Source organism: Tachypleus tridentatus, chromosome 1 (genome assembly GCF_004210375.1).
Source record: "Tachypleus tridentatus isolate NWPU-2018 chromosome 1, ASM421037v1, whole genome shotgun sequence".
Lineage (NCBI taxonomy): Eukaryota > Metazoa > Arthropoda > Merostomata > Xiphosura > Limulidae > Tachypleus > Tachypleus tridentatus.
In genome coordinates this window covers 83319840-83342215 of record NC_134825.1, presented here as the reverse complement: position 1 = coordinate 83342215, position 22376 = coordinate 83319840, and the positions used below count along the sequence as shown (strand labels likewise).

Genomic DNA, 22376 nt, shown 5'->3' with positions numbered 1-22376 from the left:
CGATTCCCTATAAACATGTTTTGCACCCTCCCCCGAAAATATTTCCATGGACGCTTATGAACTGAAATGAATTAAGAGACCTTTCTGACCAGATGAGTTAAAATGGAATCAGTAGGTTAATCGGTGGGCACAACAGTTAGATTATAACAGTTTAGGTTTCACAACAAGTAGACTGAAAAATCTGATGCATGCTCCAGTCTTCTAGTAGTAGGAGTAATCAGTATATGAGACAGGTGTCTACTTACTATCAACAAAAAGATAGTATTTAAACAGTGGAAATTTGTTAAACAACTGGACCTATTAAAATATTAACTTGTAAAATCAAATTTAAAAAAGATTAACCACTCATATACGATAATGAGTAACTGTATTAAAAAAACTGAATACTTTAACCGCATAATTTTTACGCAGTAACTGAATTTCATGTTAAGAAAATAACTTTTAAAAATTCATTTAATAAAAAACTGTTCAATAAGTGGCCTAATTTCAAACTGTAGTTATATCTTTAATGTATTGACTTTTCCAAGAAGTTGTTATTTTTAGATCATTTTATTTACCGATCTTGAAAAATATACATGGAACATCCTTTAAATACCTGTATAAAGGTGAAGAAAAACATTAACCTGTTATAGTTGTAATATATCTGACTTGATTCTTTTCCTAGAGTTTTCTAATTGTTTTATACAGTATTGGACTCGAGCTGTAATTCTTGAGTTATAATATCAGACTTAATTTTCACATAAATTATGATACTTTTACTAGAATTTCAGATTGATATAAAAATGTGATGCTTGTATTTGAATACTGGACAGCTACATCAAGTTGTGATATTTGTTTCTAGAATAGTTAATAAAACTGATATTTTGTGGTATGTTTGTATTCTAAACTATACTTCTGAGGTTTTGATTTAACGTTATCTTTGAAATCCGGTATGTGCGCTTGAGGCTCTTGTTTGAACTAACGTATCCAGCTTTGATCTGTAGGGTTTATCACCTTTACGGTAGATGTCGTTGAACAGATTCTGCCTTCACGTGCGCTTGTCGATGTTGGAAACCATTCAAACTGACCTTGGTTGATAGCTGGCTTGGCGATCACGTGGGAGGATGGAAGTATTACAGATTTCATACGTCTGGATGTGATTGGCTCATACTGGACGAGGACCTTTCAGGTCGAGATTTCCAGAACTCTGAATTGAGATCAAATTTTGAAGGTATCAACAACTAGCAAAACTATTATTTTGTTACGCGTGAGCTAAGTTTCTGACAGAAAGACGACTGTCATAATTAAAACCGTCACATTATTATTATTCGTAAGCAAATTTCAGACAGAAAGCTGACCTTCATCACTTTGTGCTTTGCAAATTAGACTTTCAGTTTTAACAGTTTCATTTCTATATCTTTTTATAAACAGTATTTTTGACAACTTAATTGGTTACCTTATTTTTTTTAACTTCCAGTTTGTTTTCTTTGCGGATCGACGTGCACTTTGGTCAGAAATCTAAAGCTTTGAACTGGATTGTATCACGAAACTATTATATCTGTATCAGAATATTGAATCTTGATTTTTTAAAATGAAAATAAGATACTTGAATTATGACGTCCCATTTAAACTGTTAATCAAGCTGCGACAACAAAACAATTCAATAGTTAAATGTGTGACAAACCAAGACTAAAGTTTCATGTTTCTTGCCTAAACCAATAAATTTTGAAGCATAATTTGTTATTGATTATTTGTTTTGAATTTCGTGAGCTATCTGCGCTAGCTGCCCCTAATTTAGCAGTGTAAGACTAGAGGGAAGGCGGCTAGTTATCACCACCCACCGCCAATTCTTGGGCTACTCTTTTACCAACGAATAGTGGGATTGATCGTCACATTATAACGCCTCATGGTTGAAAGGGCGAGCATGTTTGGCATGACATGGATTCGACCCCGCGACCCTCAGACTACGAGTCGAGTGCCTTTAACCACCTGGCCATGCCCGACCAATTTGTTATTAAAACTACAAGTATTTTGAGCGATACATCGAGGATTTCAGAATTATTTGTATAATATATATTTTTGACGAACATGAAGCAATTTTAAAACACCGTGGCGTGAAAGTTTAAAAAAAACAGAAGAAGTAGCTGACATTATCTGTTTACTGTCTAATTTTAATTTTGACAAAGACTGAGATTAAAATCCTGAAAGGAAGGGATAGGGGAGTCGTTTCGAATGTAGGATTTCGCTTTGCTTTGCCTCAGATTCATATTCTCACACCACAGTAGCGTGGAGTTTGTTTTTTTCTTCTTCTTTTCCTTATGTAATCATTAGACTTGATTCTGAAGGCGGGCTAACACTTTAAACTAAACCGCGTGTGGTTTGGTAATGAGCTGAGTGATAAGAACTGGTAACTTGCTGTTAGTAGTGTAAGACGAAGGACAATCAATCTCTTAGCCATCCTGTCTTCTAATTTTCTAAAAACATGTGGCCACAATCTGACTTTTGGCGTGGAACGGCTGTAGGCGCGTCTGGACACGGGAAAGAGACAGAGCTACACCAGCGCTCAGAGCCACATTCCTTGTTTAACTAATGAAATATGTCCGTGAGAAATGATACATGACACGTGAAATTGTGTTGAACCACACGTGCATGAACCTGGCCATAATGATGCATGCGCACGCAGTTCAGTGTTTATCTCATATTATGATAAATGTTCTTTCAAAATAAAACACGTTTATACTCTCTTCAACTGTATATATAAGTTAGACGTCTGAGAGGTTATGAGGAGGTTAAACTTCACAACAGACATTTCTTATCCCACAACTAAAGCAAACTAGAATTTAAGTGTTTGTCAAACATTGACTCCGTATGTTGCTAAGTATTGATCAAATTTAGAAGTTAACAGAGTAGAATATACAAATACAAGAACGATCACAAGACATTTCGGTTTTGTGAATATTGTTTTTGTTTGCTAAATACTAACATAAACTGTGTTAAGACGACAGCAACCATTTGTATTTTATTATTATCATTGTTAGAAAATATAAACAAACGGGATTCAAAACTTTTTGAACATTTTGTACATTTTCTTCCATATTTATCTCTCAGTGGGTTAGCAATAAGTTTGAACTTACAGTTCTAAGATTCGTGGTTCGATTCCCTTCAGTGATAGAGTGTGGATAGCCCACTGTGTTGTTTTTCACTAAGAAAAACACATCTTCCACATTTACAACAGTTTAATAAATATAGTTTTAAATGTTTAGTTTACGTATCGTTTTCTAAATGAGAAATTAGGTGATAAATATACCGTTTTACTAAACTTGTAAATGCTCAGTTAGGGAAGGTACATAACCGTAGTCAATATATATTATCTTTTGTGCTCAGAACTATGAACACTGAATCGCGTTACGACAATGTATTAAAATTACTTACAACTGAAAATTCAATAGCGTTTAAATGACAACTCTATAAATATAAAGGAATCTGGACGCAATTTCATTTAACAAAAAAACCGGACTTCAAGTGCTCAGGACACTAGACAGTGTTCTGAAAAGATCTTGCAAGTAAACAGATTGAGAAAACATTTAGGAGCTTTGAAATATTCAGTGACGTCTAGTGTAGAATGTAAGGTCTAGAAAATATGTTTATTGCCTAGTAGAACTGATATTTGTAAGCAGCACTTAAAAATGCTCGAAAGTGTTCCGATTATGAACAATGTTTGTTGAGATATTGAAAGAGTTCCAAACAACGCACGTGCCATAAAAACTGATCCAGTGCGTTTTGGGATGTTTTGTTTCATGTTACTTTCACGAACACACAAAACCTAGCCGACTAATATTTTGTTTGTTTCGTTTAGAAGGCGAGTTAGTTTTACCTCACAATGCTTGGAATTTATTTTTTGTAGTAAAATACACGTCACCTCTTTTTGTTTTTACATGAGGTCGTATTAGAAACAAAAATAAATTCTGTAATGTACCAAAAGATGCAAATAACCACTGATCACGAAGTTCGAGCCCACTACTTTGTTTCTTGACTAAATTAGAGGGTACAAGTCAAGTGTGATGAACTCAGTCAAATGGAACTAAAATAAAGTGTTGATGGACCCAAGTTACTTGAGCATTAAGTCTATTTATTTTACGAGTTCATTTACTAAGTTTGATCGCATTTCATCTTGTATAGTACTCAAACATGACAGACAATCCAGACTAAATATCCGGCCTATTCCTAAGTGGGTCGACAGAAAAAAAAGTTACGTGCAAAACAAAACAGTGAATCCTAGAGGGCGTTCAGAATAATAAACGACAGTTCACCTTGACGTCTAGTTGGTTACCTGGAGTGCTTCAACGAGGGAACTTTGATAGTTATTTAAAATAAGGGGAAGATGAAGGGGATGACTCGTCACAGACACGCCACACCGAGACCACCAGTACTGTTTTGTTTCCCTTGTGAGTCAACAGACTGGGATGAATTAACCCTTTCTTCCCTTATTTAAGAAAGCTTCCAAATTCTATGCTTCACGTCTATTGTACTAGTCACTTGTTGAAGATTTTTTTTCGCCATTCTGCCCTCTTATTTATTGTAAATTTAACCTTGCTAACTTTTCTCTCTTGCCACTTGTTTCTTTGTTTAACTTTTAACTTAAATTTTATATTCATTTGTATATTGTTTCTTTGTTTAACTACATGTCTAAACTCTTTAATGACATTTAACAACAAACTAAGACCCCAAGGAATCAGTGGAATGATTTAGCATCGTTTGTAGATTTTTTCCATAAACTTCAAACGAAATAACGTTAATTATTTTATTGAATATGAAATCATTTCGTTTTCCACATATGTGTTTTGTAAATACCATCTTCCACTCACTTTCTCCCTTTTATTATTAACATTATTTTTTCCTCACTCAAGTCACCTTAAATAATGTTCGTGCAAACCTATAGGGATCTTGAGAAAAGGAGTCAGTCCTGGCGTTCCCCTACCGGCTCCGATTTATGACCATGTAAAATTTGTGGTGTTAATCATGCGACAACACGCGTTCTTTGCATCCAGGATACCATATACTAATATTCTCATCCAACATAATTTCTGTGGTGAAATTAACCTGTCTAAACTTGATGTGTTAAGGTAGTTTTCTAAACAAACAAAGCCAGCAAACTAGTCGCACACCTTTAACATAATTCCTTCTCGAGATCACTACGAAGTTCTTTATTTAGCCAGCTGATTAAATACAAATAAAATAGGTAGTCATTTATCTCTGATCGAACCACACAATATTTGCATTAAAGTTTGTCAACTATCTGAAATTTATCACTTTTGGTGTAGTCTTCAGACAGCGAATGGTTTATATCTATTTTACTTTTTTCTTCACTGTTCTCTGACAGTGCTGGAATGCTGGATTGTTTTTTTGAGCGGTAAAAAATCTCACTATAGTTACGAGTCTTTCTGAACAAGAGGAATTAATTTTGTTAGGCAACTCCATTTGCAATATTTTTATTATTATTTTTTTATAAAGCAAAGCTACACAATGGGCTATCCACTATGTGTCCACCGCGGAGAAACGAACACTGGATTTTGCGTTGTAAGTCCGAAAACCTACCGCTGACCCCCGGGGACTCGAAACGTGCGAGAATATGTTGCTATAAAACAACTTTCTCTACGGGAAATCGAAGCCATAAGTTGCAGTAAAACTCGTTATTAGAAACATCTTTGTGGGACTTACTTAAGCTGAATTTGAAAACGAAGCCAAACACGTGTAATGTTTGTGGGAAGAAGTGAATTGATTCTGGAGTGTTTCATTTAAGTGCAAATGTGAGTGAAAGTCAACAAGGCTGAATGCACATGGATTTACTTCTCTTAAGTGTAGAGCTAGAATTGTTAATGTGGGGTTAACTTAAATGCTTTCATTGTTTTAACCGCTCTGTCTAAACACACACACATATCAGACGCTGTTTTTTCAGTTTTTACACATGCACATTCCACACATAAACATTATTATCGTGTTCGTTTGTTTCTTTGTTTTGAATTTCGCGCAAAACTATAAGAAGGCTATCTGCGATAACCGTTTTTAATTTATCAGGCTGCTAGTCATCGCCACCCACCATGGTTGAAAGGGCAAGCATTTTGATGCAACGAGGATTCGAACCCAAGACTCTCAGATTATAGCGAACTTGCATGGGTATAGTATCGCTCATAAATATGGAGTGTTTTTATAATAAAATACGTAAACTTATTATGTACGTTAGAATTTTTTTTTTTTTAAAGAAAGAGGATACCCTGCTTTCAAACAAACAGTTTCACTGAGGTATCTCATTAACCAACATTCAGTGTATATATAATAAACAACTTCACTGAGATATCTCATTAACCAACCTTCAGTGTATATATAATAAACAACTTCACTGAGATATCTCATTAACCAACCTTCAGTGTATATATAATAAACAACTTCACTGAGATATCTCATTAACCAGCCTTCAGTGTGTATATAATAAACAACTTCACTGAGATATCTCATTAACCAACCTTCAGTGTATATATAATAAACAACTTCACTGAGATATCTCATTAACCAACCTTCAGTGTATATATAATAAACAACTTCACTGAGATATCTCATTAACCAGCCTTCAGTGTGTATATAATAAACAACTTCACTGAGATATCTCATTAATCAGCCTTCAGTGTATATATAATAAACAACTTCACTGAGATATCTCATTAACCAGCCTTCAGTGTGTATATAATAAACAACTTCACTGAGATATCTCATTAACCAGCCTTCAGTGTATATATAATAAACAACTTCACTGAGATATCTCATTAACCAGCCTTCAGTGTGTATATAATAAACAACTTCTCTGAGATATCTCATTAACCAGCCTTCAATGTAATGTATAATAAACAACTTCACTGAGATATCTCATTAACCAGCCTTCAGTGTGTATGTAATAAACAACTTCATTGAGATATCTCATTAACCAGCCTTCAGTGTGTATGTAATAAACAACTTCATTGAGATATCTCATTAACCAGCCTTCAGTGTATGTATAATAAACAACTTCACTGAGATATCTCATTAACCAGCCTTCAGTGTATATATAATAAACAACTTCACTGAGATATCTCATTAACCAGCCTTCAGTGTGTATATAATAAACAACTTCTCTGAGATATCTCATTAACCAGCCTTCAATGTAATGTATAATAAACAACTTCACTGAGATATCTCATTAACCAGCCTTCAGTGTGTATGTAATAAACAACTTCATTGAGATATCTCATTAACCAGCCTTCAGTGTATGTATAATAAACAACTTCACTGAGATATCTCATTAACCAGCCTTCAGTGTATGTATAATAAACAACTTCATTGAGATATCTCATTAACCAGCCTTCAGTGTATGTATAATAAACAATTTCACTGAGATATCTCATTAACCAGCCTTCAGTGTATATATAATAAACAACTTCACTGAGATATCTCATTAACCAGCCTTCAGTGTGTATATAATAAACAACTTCATTGAGATATCTCATTAACCAGCCTTCAGTGTATGTATAATGAACAACTTCACTGAGATATCTCATTAACCAGCCTTCAGTGTATGTATAATAAACAACTTCACTGAGATATCTCATTAACCAGCCTTCAGTGTATGTATAATAAACAATTTCATTGAGATATCTCATTAACCAGCCTTGAGTGTATACATAATAAACAACTTTATTGAGATATCTCACTAATCAGCCTTCAGTGTGTATATAATAAACAACTTCATTGAGATATCTCATTAACCAGCCTTCAGTGTATGTATAATGAACAACTTCACTGAGATATCTCATTAACCAGCCTTCAGTGTATGTATAATAAACAACTTCACTGAGATATCTCATTAACCAGCCTTCAGTGTATGTATAATAAACAATTTCATTGAGATATCTCATTAACCAGCCTTCAGTGTATACATAATAAACAACTTTATTGAGATATCTCACTAATCAGCCTTCAGTGTATGTATAATGAACAATTTCACTGAGGTATTTTACTAACCAGCCTTCAGTGTATATATAATAAACAACTTCACTGAGGTATTTTACTAACCAGCCTTCAGTGTATATATAATAAACAACTTCACTGAGATATCTCATAAACCAGCCTTCAGTGTATATATAATAAACAACTTCACTGAGGTATTTTACTAACCAGCCTTCAGTGTATATATAATAAACAACTTCACTGAGGTATTTTACTAACCAGTCTTCAGTGTATATATAATAAACAACTTCACTGAGGTATTTTACTAACCAGCCTTCAGTGTATATATAATAAACAACTTCACTGAGATATCTCATAAACCAGCCTTCAGTGTATATATAATAAACAACTTCACTGAGGTATTTTACTAACCAGCCTTCAGTGTATATATAATAAACAACTTCACTGAGGTATTTTACTAACCAGCCTTCAGTGTATATATAATAAACAACTTCACTGAGGTATTTCACTAACCAGCTTTCAGTGTATATATAATAATGTAAAACCACTTTTCTAAAATTCTCTTTCAATAATTAAGATATTAAATATAGTCTAATGGTGAAGGCACTCGACTTGCAATCTAAGAATTGTTGGTTCGAAGTCCCGTCATCGAACATGCTCGCTCTATTACCTGTGGGGACATTATAATGTTACGATAAATCCCATCAAGAATAGCCTAAAAAGTGGCGGTGGGTGGTTTGGAGTATCTGTTTTTCCTCTAGTCTATCACTGCTAAATTAGGGACGGTTAGCTCATATAGCCCTTGTGTCACTTTGCCCGAAATTCAAAATAATTCTCTCAGATACTAAACTTAAGGACAATATTTTGACATGACCCACCTGGCTCTACTAGACCTGAAGCCCAATGCTGACAAGAGGTCATCTGCACCTGATCTTCCCAGGTCTACAAAATCTGACTCCCGATGCCGACAAGAGACTTAAAGAGGAAAAGGTCATTTGAACCTGACCCTTCCAGGTCTACAAAACCTAAACATCGATTAACAGTAACTTAACCAATTCATATCATTTTTACATATTATTAAACAATGTGATTCACAAAATATATGAATAAAATCAGACACGCCTAGGTTCTTGAAAACCTCTAAAGGAAAATATTTATTTCCAAACCAACGTATTGGTGTCGCCGGAAGATAAGTAACAACAAAAGATGTGTGCTATACAACATGCGCATGCCCATGAGGTGCATTCGATGTTTCAGTTTCACTGGGTGTGTTTTCTATTTACTGACAAGTAAGGCTGAGATACCTTATGAGAAGCTAAGAATCGCTTATCCTTTGGCTTACTGCTATAAACTTGATGATCTTTTTAACCTGCGATGTTTCACACAAAATATCAAACGCTACACTGCAAGCATCCATTCTATACAGTTCACTCGAACTGAGTAACACAGTTTTACGATAGTTCGTCGATTTAATAGAAACAAAATGTCGCCTTATTATTATATTAACAACTTTAGGCTACATGTGTTCGATTGTACGGAATATCCGGCAACAAAAGCACTCTTTCAGGACGAACATTTCTTTGACTGTACTTTAGCTTCTGCCTGTGCTTTTATTTCGATTAGAACACTAGGACGTAAAGGAAATTCTTCTGAAAGAGACGAATCTATGTAGAAATTACTATAAAATAGCGTCTATCTCCCTCTTCCCTTGTTGTTAATACAGTTAAACATATGTAAAGTGTGTAACGAAGAAGAAAGGTCATTTTGAATAATTTCAGTAATCCAGTTCACCCAGAATATGATATTAAAGCATGATAGGAATAAATGAAAGGTTAAATATTATAATAAGTTTGTTAATATTTTACATATGTTTATTTACTGACCTGTACAGTAAAGAAAGATTTGGATAAATTAATTATAAGTTTTGCACAAGGCTACATAATGGGTTACCTGTGCTCTGCTCACTGCGGGTATCTAAATTGGATTTTCACTGTTATACATCTCCAGACTTACTGCTAAGGCACTGGGAGCATTATTATCAGTCACAATGAGATGTAAGTCACACGAACTACTGATCAGTATGTTACTCCTTGTCAGTATAAAGCGTTATATACCATTATAATGACACACACAAAAATGTTTCTAAGTATTGCTTTCAATTGATTTCATCGTTCAGTGTGTTATAACTAATAAACACTTAGGAAAAACAGTTATCCTATTTTAACAGGCGAATTGAAGAAATAAAACTGTATACGTCCATATATTCTGTGCAACAAGTTCAAATAAGTAACGGCTATATTTGCCGGACTCTTCAATGTTTTCTACCACGTAATTAAATATTTATAATCTTAACCCTATAATCACTGATGGCGTCCGTGGCTCTTTAGGCACGTTTTCTCTGAACCATTTATGCATAAAATAACTTGTGAGTTAGTGACTTTGTTGTTTACAGAGTCTTTAATAAAAAAGTAGATAATAAAAAATACCACTAAAGTTGCGGTTAATCCCACTGGGTATTTTACAAAGAAAATTAGTGATTCAACACGTTTTTGTTCAGTTTCTTTTTCACCTTCAATGTTGTTAAGCAACATGCTTCGAACCGGAGTATCTGTGCTATGGCTATCACGGCTATCGAAATTCGTTTTTATTGTTAAAAGTTTGTTGAGCCACTAGGGAGCTATCCTGAGTGTACAATACACAGGGCATAAATTAAAACTACTCAAAATAATGCAACACGGAAAATCCACCAGTAGTGAAGCGTATGACACGTCGGTAATATGAAGGTTAATTTATTCCAAAATATTCTTTGTTTCAGGTCCCCCTCGTCTATTACATCAATTCCATAATCCACAACAAATTGTTATGACAGGTTCGGACGTCCAGTTACCCTGTCCGGTTGAAGGTGACCAAAACTCTTTGTTTATCGAGTGGTACAAAAATCGTCAACCTCTTTCCATTTTGGGTGGGGATCATTTTCATGTTACGAACCGAGGTTTTCTGAAAATCAGAGGGGCAGTTACAGACGACACTGGTTTATATGTCTGTCAGGCAGTCAACGGTTTCGGTGGTCTTGACGTCAACGTAACCTTGATTGTATTAGGTGAGACCTATGTATTTGACATTTATTGATTTATAAGTAAGGATATATATGTTTATGATGCTTAAATCTGTCACTTATCATGTTTCTAATGTTAAATCTGTCACGATCTTTATACCAAGTCCAAACCAGAATTTGAAGCTTGGATTTTTAATTACACAGTAACTTCTATCAGAGGACTCGTTAAATTTCTATAATAATGATTACGGTTCATAATAAACAAATTCAATTATGGCAAACTACAAAAAACAGCTATTAGTTTTGTTTTCGGTCTTTAACTCAAGAGCACATGACAAAGTTTAACCTGTTTAGTGAAATCACCAGGCAGTGAAACAGAATTATTCCATGTAATAGGCACGGTACACGAAGCTTTACTAAATGATACTTAAGTCTGAACGTGTTTTTGTAATGTGTACTGTTTTACAGTATTAAATTTAAATAACCCAATATGTTTTTTTAGGTAATTATAATATCAGCTAATTTAATATATAGCAATGTGACAAGTCAACAGGACAATAAATAGCACAGTCTATGTGAATATTTGACCACTAGTGTACCTTGGTCTAATTCTGTTCATTTCAATCTTCTTAGTGTTTGAGCGAATCTTGATAAAGAAAGTCTGCCCAATTGTTCTTAAAAGCGGAAGGATAACTTTATAAAACGTAACATAAAATTATTGGAAAGTAAGAAATAAAAGATGTAGTTTTAAATATTTATGATGTGATAAGTGCCTATACTGCTTTGTATTATGTAAAGTCAGATTAAAAGATGTAGTTTTAAATATTTATGATACGATAAGTGCCTGGACTTGCGTTGAAGTATAAAGTCAAGATAAAAACAAAGATGTACACATTATGTGATTTGTAAACAATGAAGTCAGTTGATTTCAACATTATAGTAAACAATTTAATTTGCATAACTTTCAACATCACGATAAACGATGACTCAGCATAATTTTTGATGGAGTTTTATAAAGTGGCTAGTGCATAAAATTGAAAGCTCAGGTTTGTGTTGGATTATATACGTATATGATGAAGAAAAATATTGATATTCTAGATTGATCATGCTAATCATGTGAGTTGTTCTGAGTCAACGATCACACCGTGCAAAACAACTGACTCATCATAACTTACATTAAATAAAAATTTTAACTTTAGAAGGAGGAATGCTAAGGTTTGAATTAGATTATGTAAGGCAAGGATTATAGTTGTCTGTCAGTTTGTTTTCAAGTGACAGTGGGCTGTCTGCGTGTTGTGCCAATCACGGGTAACGAAACCCGATTTTTAGCATTGTAAGCCTTCAGACTTACTGTTGAACCACTGGGAAGGGAGGGGGTGTGAGGTGAGGATAACGAAAATTTCGTTTTGTAAAATCTGTTGCTATTATGTTAAATTTTGAAATCAGCTTTCATCATATGTTATTTGAAAATTGCATTCAAATGGCAAACTTGTCAACGTTATACATTTTAGTTTAAGTTTCTTTTTTTTTTTCTTTTGAATTTCGCGCAAAGCTACTCGAGGGCTATTTGCGCTAGCCGTCACTAATTTAGTAGTGTAAGACTCGTAATTTAAGGGTCGCGAGTTCGCATCCCCGTCGCACTAAACATGCTTGCCTTTTCAGCCGTGGGGGCGTTATAATGTGACGGGCAATCCCACTATTCGTTGCTAAAAGAGTAGTCCAAGAATTGGCGGTGGGTGGTGATGACTAGCTTCCTTCCCTCTAGTCTTACGCTGCTAAATTAGGGACGGCTAGCGCAGATAGCCCTCGTGTAGCTCTGCGCGAAATTAAAAAACAAACAAACAAACTGAACTTGTCAGAAAACTGAAAAAGAAAATGATATGTACAAACAGTTTCATAGCGTGAATTACCTTGCTAAATGAAGTTTGCCTAATGACCAACCAAACTTGAAAGGACTGTTTTATGAAGTAAAGTAGAATCTTTTTTGTGCGACATCGGTGAAACACGATATGAAATGTAACAACTTTCCATACATTCAAATAACCATTAAAATTCTATTGATTGATGACTACATCAGTATGGTTCAAGTTTAGATTCACTATGCAGTCAGTCAGTGGAAGTATGGTGACTGTCTTCAACAAATTAAAAGTCTTCCATGTGTTAAGCAAGTTGTCTCCAAGTGTAACAAAAACATACAGTTACTGGAAACGATCTTGTAGCAACACTCTTTTAAGGATATTTGACACGATAAAATTAGAATTTTCGTGGCTCCTTTCACGTAAACGCAGAATCAGTTATTCTGTGAAGGGGTGGGGGTGAGAGTATATACCAAGCTTGTTTGGTTTACACTGAAGTTGCATAAAAACTACTTGTACCATGTCTGCTGCAGCGAGTGTATCTCGAATTCTTGAATTAGAAGTCCTAATGCTACTGTTGGGCTACTCGTATCTGTCAGAATCCAACAGGAATATTACAAACTAAAGTATTCATCTGTTTCCATAAGGCCATTGTAACATTTGCTCGTTTTGATAGGACTATCATCCTCATTTAATAGTCTATGGCATTTAAAGAGCAAAAACATCACTTCTTAATGACATTTGGTTGAATGGAAACTAACTGCTTGTTGTAGAAATACGGGCGTAGAGGACGACGTTTCGAAAGTGTTCCGTCTTTCATCTCCTGAAAAAAAAAAGGCGGAAGATTTTCGCAACGTCGTCTTTTACACTTTTGTTTTAATAACAAGCAGTTACTGTCCATTCAATCAAGTTTCGTTTGTTTTTGAATTTCGCGCAAAGCTACACGAGGGCTATGTGCGCTAGCCGTCTCTAATTTAGCAGTGTAAGACTAGAGGGAAGGCAGTTAGTCGTCACCACCCACCGCCAAATCTTGGGCTACTCTTTTACCAACGAATAGAGTGATTGACTGTCACATTATAACGCTCCCACGGCTGAAAGGGCGGCATGTTTGGTGCGACGGGGATTCGAACCCGCTACCCTCAGATTACGAGTCGAACGCCTTAATCCACTTGGCCATGCTGGGTCTACCAAGTTTCGTCACGAATACTCTGCCTGTACAAGATATCAAAGTATACGCTTCTTTTATGAACAACACCTTAATAATATCAATGAAAGCTATTATGTTATCCATAAACATGTTTTAAGAAGTTCATTAAATACTTAGTATCATGTTTTGAGGTAAACTTCACACCACAACATGTAATTTCAATAAATATTTATTATTAATATTTTGATTGATTGTTTGGAATTTAAGACAAAGCTCCTCAATGGGCTATCTGTGTTCTGCCCATCATGGGTATTAAAATCCGGTTTCTAGTGGTGTGAGTCCGCAGACATACTGCTGTGTTAGTGGGGGCTAACACTTTAAAGTAAACTTCATACTACAACTTGTCTAGCATGGCCATGTGGTTGAGGCACTCGACTCGTAATCCGAGGGTTGCGGGTTCAACTCCCCGTCACACCAAATATGCTTGCTCTTTTAGCCATTACTATTCGTTGGTAAAAGAGTAGCACAAGAGTTGGCGGTTGGTGGTGATGACTAGCTGCCTTTTCTCTAGTCTTACACTGTTAAATTAGGGATAGCTAGCGTAGATATCCGTCGTGTAGCTTTGCGCGAAATTCAAACTAATACTCCGACTTACAAATTCAATAAATACTTATTGTTAATATTTTAAAGTAAATTTCACAATACCATTTACAAGGCAGTAGTTAATGCATTATGCTTTTCGTTAATACGCAGATTATGTGCATAATTCTTTAGGCCACAGGAATATCCTTTTTATTTACAGAATGAGTAAATTTGCGACTGTAATGTAAATCAATTTCACGTATCAACCCTCAAATACAATCTCCCAACATGTTTTCGTTATACGCTACTTGGTAGCAGCATTCAAAGTCCAGTATATCTTGGTGAAAGCGCTCGCCTTGCCCCTTTGAGTATGCTTCCATGTTCTCCTTGAATTTGTTAAGATGAGCGTCAAGGATATGGACTTACAGGGACATCCTGCAGCCCATTTTGCCGTAGTTCTTTACCAGAGCATCAGCTAGTTTCATATAATTTTTGGCCTTGTATTTGCTCAAGAAGTTTTGAACCACTGCGGCAAAGCTGCCCCAAGCTTTTTTTCCCTTCTTACTGAGCTTCTTGGGGAATTCTGTGCACTCCAGGATCTTCTTTATTTGTGGTCCAACGAAGACATCTGCTTAGGGAAGAAGTCACGAAGGTACTTGAAGGCTGCAGACTCTTTATCAAGAGCTGTGACAAATTGTTTCATAAGACCCAATTTTATGAGCAGTGGTCCACTGGAGGTCCACTAGTGGCTCACACTTGACATTGTGCCTCCCCAGAGAGAACTCAGACCGTTGTGACCAGTGCTTCCTGTTGTAGTGCGCTGTGGTGTCCCTGCTGTCCCAAAGGCAAAGACAACAAGGAAACTTGGTAAAGCCTCCTTGGAGACCCATCAGGAATGCCACTATTTTGAAGTTTCCGATAACCTCCCAGCCATACTCATCATACTTCAAGGTCTTGACGCTGTTGTATTCCTCTTTGAGGTGCACCGAATGAGCCAGGGAAAGAGACGGATACTTATTCCCTTTATGGAGTAGCACAGCTTTGAGGTTTCTGGATGAGCTATCAATGAAGAGCGTCACTCGTTCGGGTTACAGGCAATTTCAATTGCCTCACACAGACCGATAGGTTGTGGCAGAAGCAGAGCCCGTCTTGACGAGTGAATGCGTCTGGAGAATGCTTGCATCTTCTTGATGCCACCTCAGATAGGTCTATGTGTTCACTTAGGCAGCTAGAACTAAGCTAAAGTGGTAAGTGGTGAGCCCCTGTATATATATTACTATGGAAAGTTCTAGAAAATACTAAAAGGTTCTTGAAAATTCTCGTAAGTTTTACAACATTCTAGAAAGTTCTTGAAACTTCTCTATCAGCTACTCAACATTGAATCTACCTGGAATGTTCTGGAAAATGGGTAAAAAGCAAAGTTTGAAGAGAAAAACAGGTATTTTCCATTTATTTTAGGCACAAGTAATTGGGAAATAACGGTTTCTAACCAGGAACAAGAAAAAGTAAACATTTTGTTTCGTGGTGTTATTAAATTGACCAAATAATAAATGAGAGACTTGGTCAGTTACAAGCAATTTCAAACTGCTAAACCGACTGTTGGGTTTTTCACTTCCATCACGTTTCATTTTTCAATGTTTTACGCACTAACTATTAAACCGTTATTACAAATTTCACATTAAAATAACAGTGAAGAAAATTTCCTTTGTCTGCATTTTTCAACGTTATTTGTTGCTGATTATCTCTTTTAATTTTTTGAAACGGAACTTACGAAAATAAAAAAAATAATATTTAAATAAATCGAATTTTCCGTTTTTTAAAATTATATTCTATTTTCTAAATCGTTCTTTTATTAAAAGTGCGGTTTTTCGAAATAATTTTGGTGTGTCTTAACCATGTTTAGGCTCTTTAAACAACGTTCAACACATTTGTCTTATTTAATGGTGAATTTTATTTCGTTTGTTTGAAGTTAAGTACAAAACTATGCACTGGGCTATCTGTGCTCTGTCAAGCACAGGTATCGAAATCCGTTTTCTAGCTTTGTAAGCCCGGAGATATACCACTGTGCCACTTGGGTTCATTAATGGTTGATATCCAAATCACATGCAAGATACGGAGGTAGCAACTATAGCTTAACATTAAATAAACAAGTTTTATCTACGAAACCTCGTGTAAAGTATAGAGTGTACTATGCATAGGTAAGAAGTTGTTTTCTGTTGGTTGGTATCTGAAATCGTTTGCCATATTGTTGAGCAATTAACAATATCAAGACACTAAATTCATTGTTCCAGTAAGAACGTTCTCATTTCTAATTACAATATCCAAAAACCGATTTAAGTTCTCTTTTACAACATACAGAAATAAGTGATTTTTACTATTTGTTTCAGTTTGAACCATGTTGAAACATACAAAGTTTAGGGATAATGTTGAAAAATCATTAGTTAGTCATTACAATAAACTAAATTAAAACGTGTTGACTATTGAAAGTATGAAAATAAATGTACCATTATGAAAAAATAGGATGGATCAACCACACTCAGTTTATGTTTAGAAATGTTTAGTGATTGATGTGTAGTTGTGTTGTGATGCTATTTGTGAAGAGTATAATTGTTTTTATTTTTATTATAAATCAGTATGTGGGTACAATACAAAAAATGTAGTGAAAGATTCACCAGTAATGTTCACCAACTGTTTCTTTTTCATGTAGAATTTTATGATGAAAATTGTCTTTTGTGTTGAATTTAGAGATATAAACATTATCAATAAGTTATGCCTCTTATTATAGTTATAAGTGATCTTTTTTACTTTCTCAAGTTGTAAAAAATACGCGAGAAAGGGGTGTTACAATACCACCTTATTTTACACTAAAATAGCAACTTCCATGGCTCTTGCTGTAAAAGTGTTAATAAGTTCACCTGAACACCTGAAATTAAGTAATTTGTTATAATGAGGAAAAATCGAATATTATGAAGAAGGAACAAAGTTAAAATTAGATATTGTTAAAGAGAAAAAAAAAAAAGGCCCAGAACTTTTTAATACTGAACTGTGAATTTGTTGACACCACGTAGCGTGCGTTTTAACAGTGATAAATTAGTTATGGTATTTGACGCCATCTTTGAAGTTTGTATGATAAAATATTTTTTTTGTATTATTAACTCAGAACAAAATATATAACAAGGTCTTGTTGTAGGGATAGTTTAATTAAAAAAATGCAAAAACAAACACACTAAAAATACAACAACCGATAAAAACAGTTTGAAACTAAAAGAGCGAGATATTCTAAAAACTCATGCGTTTCTTATATACAGTAAGTTATTAATGACGAACATCTGTCGTATGAAAACAAATAGAAAAATGTTTTTTATTTTCAGAAGATGACAGTTTTCGAGAGAATGAAGACTATTCATCAGAGATGTTACCTATTGATATTGAAGGTGAGTCATCCTATACTTATATGAGTGTGATTTCTGTTCAGAAGTTATTGTACTAAGGATGCCGCGAGTGATTTTAGTTTACCGCTAAGCCACGATCGAGGCAAGTGAGTTCGATAGTTAATCTCATTAACTTCAAGTTTGCAGTGGAAATATATTCACCGGCTTTTCTTATCCTATTGTTGGAAATATGATTCTCATTTCAGCCTTTTATTAATTATCTCTTCTAAGCAGTGCTGTTTTAAAAGTCACATATCCTTTGAGGCCACTTTGTGCCAATGTGTGTCTTACTGTTTTTAAAACAATATGGACATCTATACTTATAGCTAAGTTATCGGCAAACCAACTTTGTTGTTGTGTATCACGTATAGAGTACACCCTGAATTACTTCATATTGTTTTTGAACAGCTTGGATCTTCTATCGTAACCCCTTCTATTATCAACATTACTAATTTCACATGCAACGTTTCAGTACATTTACTACCAGAAAATGAAATTTCGCTTCAATTTATTGCATGGAGTAACCTTTACTAGACGAAACATTTTTCATGTGTTTGCTTCTACTTTTAGCCAGGTGGTCATTTCCGCTCGACTCGTAATCTTAGGGTCGCAGGTTCGAATCCCCGTCACACCATACACCTTTCAGCCGTGGGTGTGTTATAATGTTATAACCAATCACACTATTCATTGGTAAAGGAGTAGCTCAAGAGTTGGCAGTGGGTGGTGATGACTGGTGTCTTCCCTCCAGTTAATCACTGCTAAATTAGGAAGAAGTAGCACAAATAGCCCTCTCGTAGCTTTGCGCAAAATTAAAAACGGAGAGTTCTACTTATGTAGGCATTATGCTGATGTACTGTTTGATTCTTTGACAATCGTAGCGTAAACTGTAACCATATGACTGTCTCTAATGCAATTTGTTTTTGTTTAATAGAGGAGAAACAGCCAATATCTATGTATTTTACATCAAATTTGTTTATTGTTTCCACAGTTATTTCCAATACTGTATTTATTTACTTTTATTGTTCAACGATTAAATTTATATCAAGCTATTCTTTAAAGAAAATGAAAATTGATGGGTTTATCTGAGTTTGTTTAAATTTTATAATTATTTCAATTATAAATGAAGCTATAATTTTGTTTTTTTAACAGGAGAGCCAGAATTGACCAAAACGACTAATTTTCAAAACGGAAAGATTCAGCGGTCAGTTGGAAGCTCTTTACGCTTAAAGTGTTTAGTGCCAACGAATGATCATATATCTTGGCTGAAAGACGGGATTTTTCTGTTCGAAGGAAACTTACCAGTGGGCTCCAAAAGAGGTCGCTGGTATCTACAGCTAGAAAACCTTAGAGTTATTGATAGTGGAAATTACACTTGTGTAGTTCGTAATAATTTTGAAACGGTACACAAGTCATTTCAACTTGAGGTGATAGGTAAGTATTCTATTTGGAGCGGTTTGTAAGTTAAAACTTTAATTTCTTAAGGTCGTAACACATCAAAACGCCCAAGATCTTGTTTTTAGAAATAATTACATTAAAGGTATTTTTATAGCCTCAAATAGTTTTTGTGTGTTACATTTTTATCTTTATTTAGGCGAAAAATGGAGAGATTTGAAACTAGTTCTTACAACGTTTTCAGATTAAGGAGTTTTCACTTGAATACGTCGATAATAAAACAAAACACATATAAATTCACACAATATATTAATTATGCAATTGTTCATAAACCTTGATGACGAAAAACCCACTTGAAGTATTGTTTGTTTTTAATTTCGCGCAAAGCTACACGAGGGCTATCTGCGCTATCTATCCGTAATTTAGCAGTGTAAGACTAGAGGGAAGGCAGCTAGTCATCACCACCCACCGCCAACTTTTGGGCTACTCTTTTACCAACGAATAGTAGGATTGACCTTCACATATAACGCCCTCAAGGCTGAAAGGGCGAGCATGTTTGGTGCGACTAGGATTCGAACCCATGATCCTCAGATTACGAGTCGAGTGTCCTAACCACCTGGCCATGCCGGACCTCCACTTGAAGTAAAAATGTATTCTAAAGAAGGCCAGTATGGGTATTAGAACTTTAATTAAAATAAAGTACAAAATAACGTTTCAACCTTTTTAGGTCATCTTCAGGTCAGCCTGTTAATATACCTGTGGTAGTCATAAAATACTTAAATAAGAGAATTTCAACAAGTGTTGTTACTTTAATATACATAAATTTGTAAAACTTACGATAATTTATCAATTAATGAAAACCGTTATAAGAGCCACGGATATTCCTAAAAAAGTATATCTTATAAAAACTGTGCGGTTTTATCGTCTTTCGGTTATGATTAACACATTTTCGTTTTTTTGAATCAACTTCAGTTTGAGCAACAAAAATAACAGGTTCGAATCAAAGTGTTCAGTATAACTGTCGCCATCTGTTGGCAACTTTGCATAAATGATTATAACTTAATGATGTCAATTTATTAAAGTGCTCAAACACAACTATTGTGCAAAATTTACGTTAGTTTAAGAGTTTAACTAATATAGAATAACTTTAAGCAACAAATAAACTAAATTTGTACGATATGAAAATACATTAACCTCATTCTTTATATTAAAGGATATCGTATTAGTTGTATTGCCTATTAGTAGATGGCGATAGGTTACAAATATTTTCGCTGTCCTGTGTCTAAATAATCGTAATTTTATTTTTTCCTTATTAAAATGTATTACTTCAGTGGAAAAAAGAAAAAATACAAGAATGACAAAGAGACTTAGTCCATTCTATGTTTCTTTACTCCATCTACAGTAGATTAGTTTCTCCAATGCTTTTGATCCGTAACTTTCATAACTCTGTAGTTATGTCATATTCACAGAGCCTAAAGCGAAAATGTCTCGGAGAACCAAAGAACAGATTAAAATAATAAAACAAAATGGAAGTAGAACAGCACAATATTTGGTAGAATTTGTTTATCATTCCTGGCAGCAACACTATCGAATGTTGACAGCCTCAAAACAATGAAAAAAAGAATAAGTGTGATAAACTATGCATGTTTGTCAACAACGAGAAATAATATATATCTAACCGATGTAAAAGTTAGCGTGTGTCACGTCACGCTTGATGACAAGTCCACCAGGCCATGTCAGGTACTATATATATATATATTAGTTGTTGCTACAACTTGCTTTTCTTACATGTTGAATGTGAAAGTAACATGTTTACCTGGCCGTTATGAGTTTTACTCAATGGGTACTTTTGGTAGATTAACTTGAACTTTTCCTGTCACTGGGGATGGGTACTTTTGCTTGTGTTTTAATAATAGTAGTTCCCGTTTAGTGTGAAAGTTTATAATCCATTTAAGTCCTTTTATTATAATTATATTCACATTTAGTATTGTATTATTATTCTTTTTTCCCATTCTGCATCAGAACCAATCCAAACCAAGCCTAAACTTACAGGTGAGCACCCAAAGAACACATCTGTAGAACTTGGGGAAACAGCTACGTTTCAATGCCATGTAGAGAGTAAAATCCCCCCTCACATAACGGTGAGCCAAAAGTTGAGGTTTTGAAAGTTGTTGCAAAATTTAATACGCTCTAAGTGAATAAAATAATAATAACAGATAAGCATTCAAGAAGTGTATTTAAGCTCATTTATATTTTGCAATGGAGTTTTCATGTAATGTAATTTTATGCAGTTCTCGTGTTTATGTATTAAATTTATAGATAATGTCATATTGCTATAAAACATTGCTCCTCTATACTGCTGTGCAATAAGTATTTCCCCAGCTTAGTAGGTATTAGCATGATATATATATCCTCCTTATAGTGGCTCCGCCTTCTAGAAGAGAGTGAACTGTCGAGCCAGTCCAATGTAATCAAACTTCAAGGGCGCTACTTCAAGGTTCTGAATTCTTCTGTAATACTCAGACGCTCAGACGGATCTTTTATCAGTAAAATACAGCTCCACGACACTCAGGAGTCAGACAATGGGAAGTATTTCTGCCTCGGAACCAACGCTATGGGCTACAACTTCCGGTCTGCTTTCCTTGTGGTCAGGCCGCAAAAATTAGCAAACAATCGCTATTTACATCCACACCACTCTTCTGGTATGTAATAATTTTTTTAATATTGAAAGGCTTTTTAAAGAAACAAATTCAGTATTTCAGTGTGAAAATTCAGTTAACAGGACTGTTTAACTTTAAGGATCATGACATGTCAGTTTGGACACTGTCAACGTAATAACATTTTGACAGAGTTCCAAGTTTCGGGAGAATAGATTAGAACAGCTTTCTCACTCTGTAAGATCACTCAGTATTTTCTACATCACGGTGTTTCATTCTGCA

General features: G+C 34.8%; 1 protein-coding gene across 3 annotated transcripts in view; it reads left to right on the top strand.

Moving 5' to 3' along the window:
• LOC143253862 (fibroblast growth factor receptor-like 1) overlaps nt 1–22376 on the top strand; it is a 38167-nt gene that overhangs the window by 14088 nt on the left and 1703 nt on the right. The window contains exons 2-7 of one of the 3 annotated variants that reach the window (XM_076508353.1): nt 984–1210; nt 10790–11074; nt 17986–18048; nt 19195–19476; nt 21460–21578; nt 21860–22139. In XM_076508353.1, the coding sequence (XP_076364468.1) occupies nt 10837–11074; nt 17986–18048; nt 19195–19476; nt 21460–21578; nt 21860–22139 (982 nt within the window). In that variant the 5' untranslated portion in view covers nt 984–1210; nt 10790–10836. The remainder of the gene's footprint in view (nt 1–983; nt 1211–10789; nt 11075–17985; nt 18049–19194; nt 19477–21459; nt 21579–21859; nt 22140–22376) is intronic. The other 2 variants (XM_076508343.1, XM_076508332.1) reach the window with 2 other exon arrangements.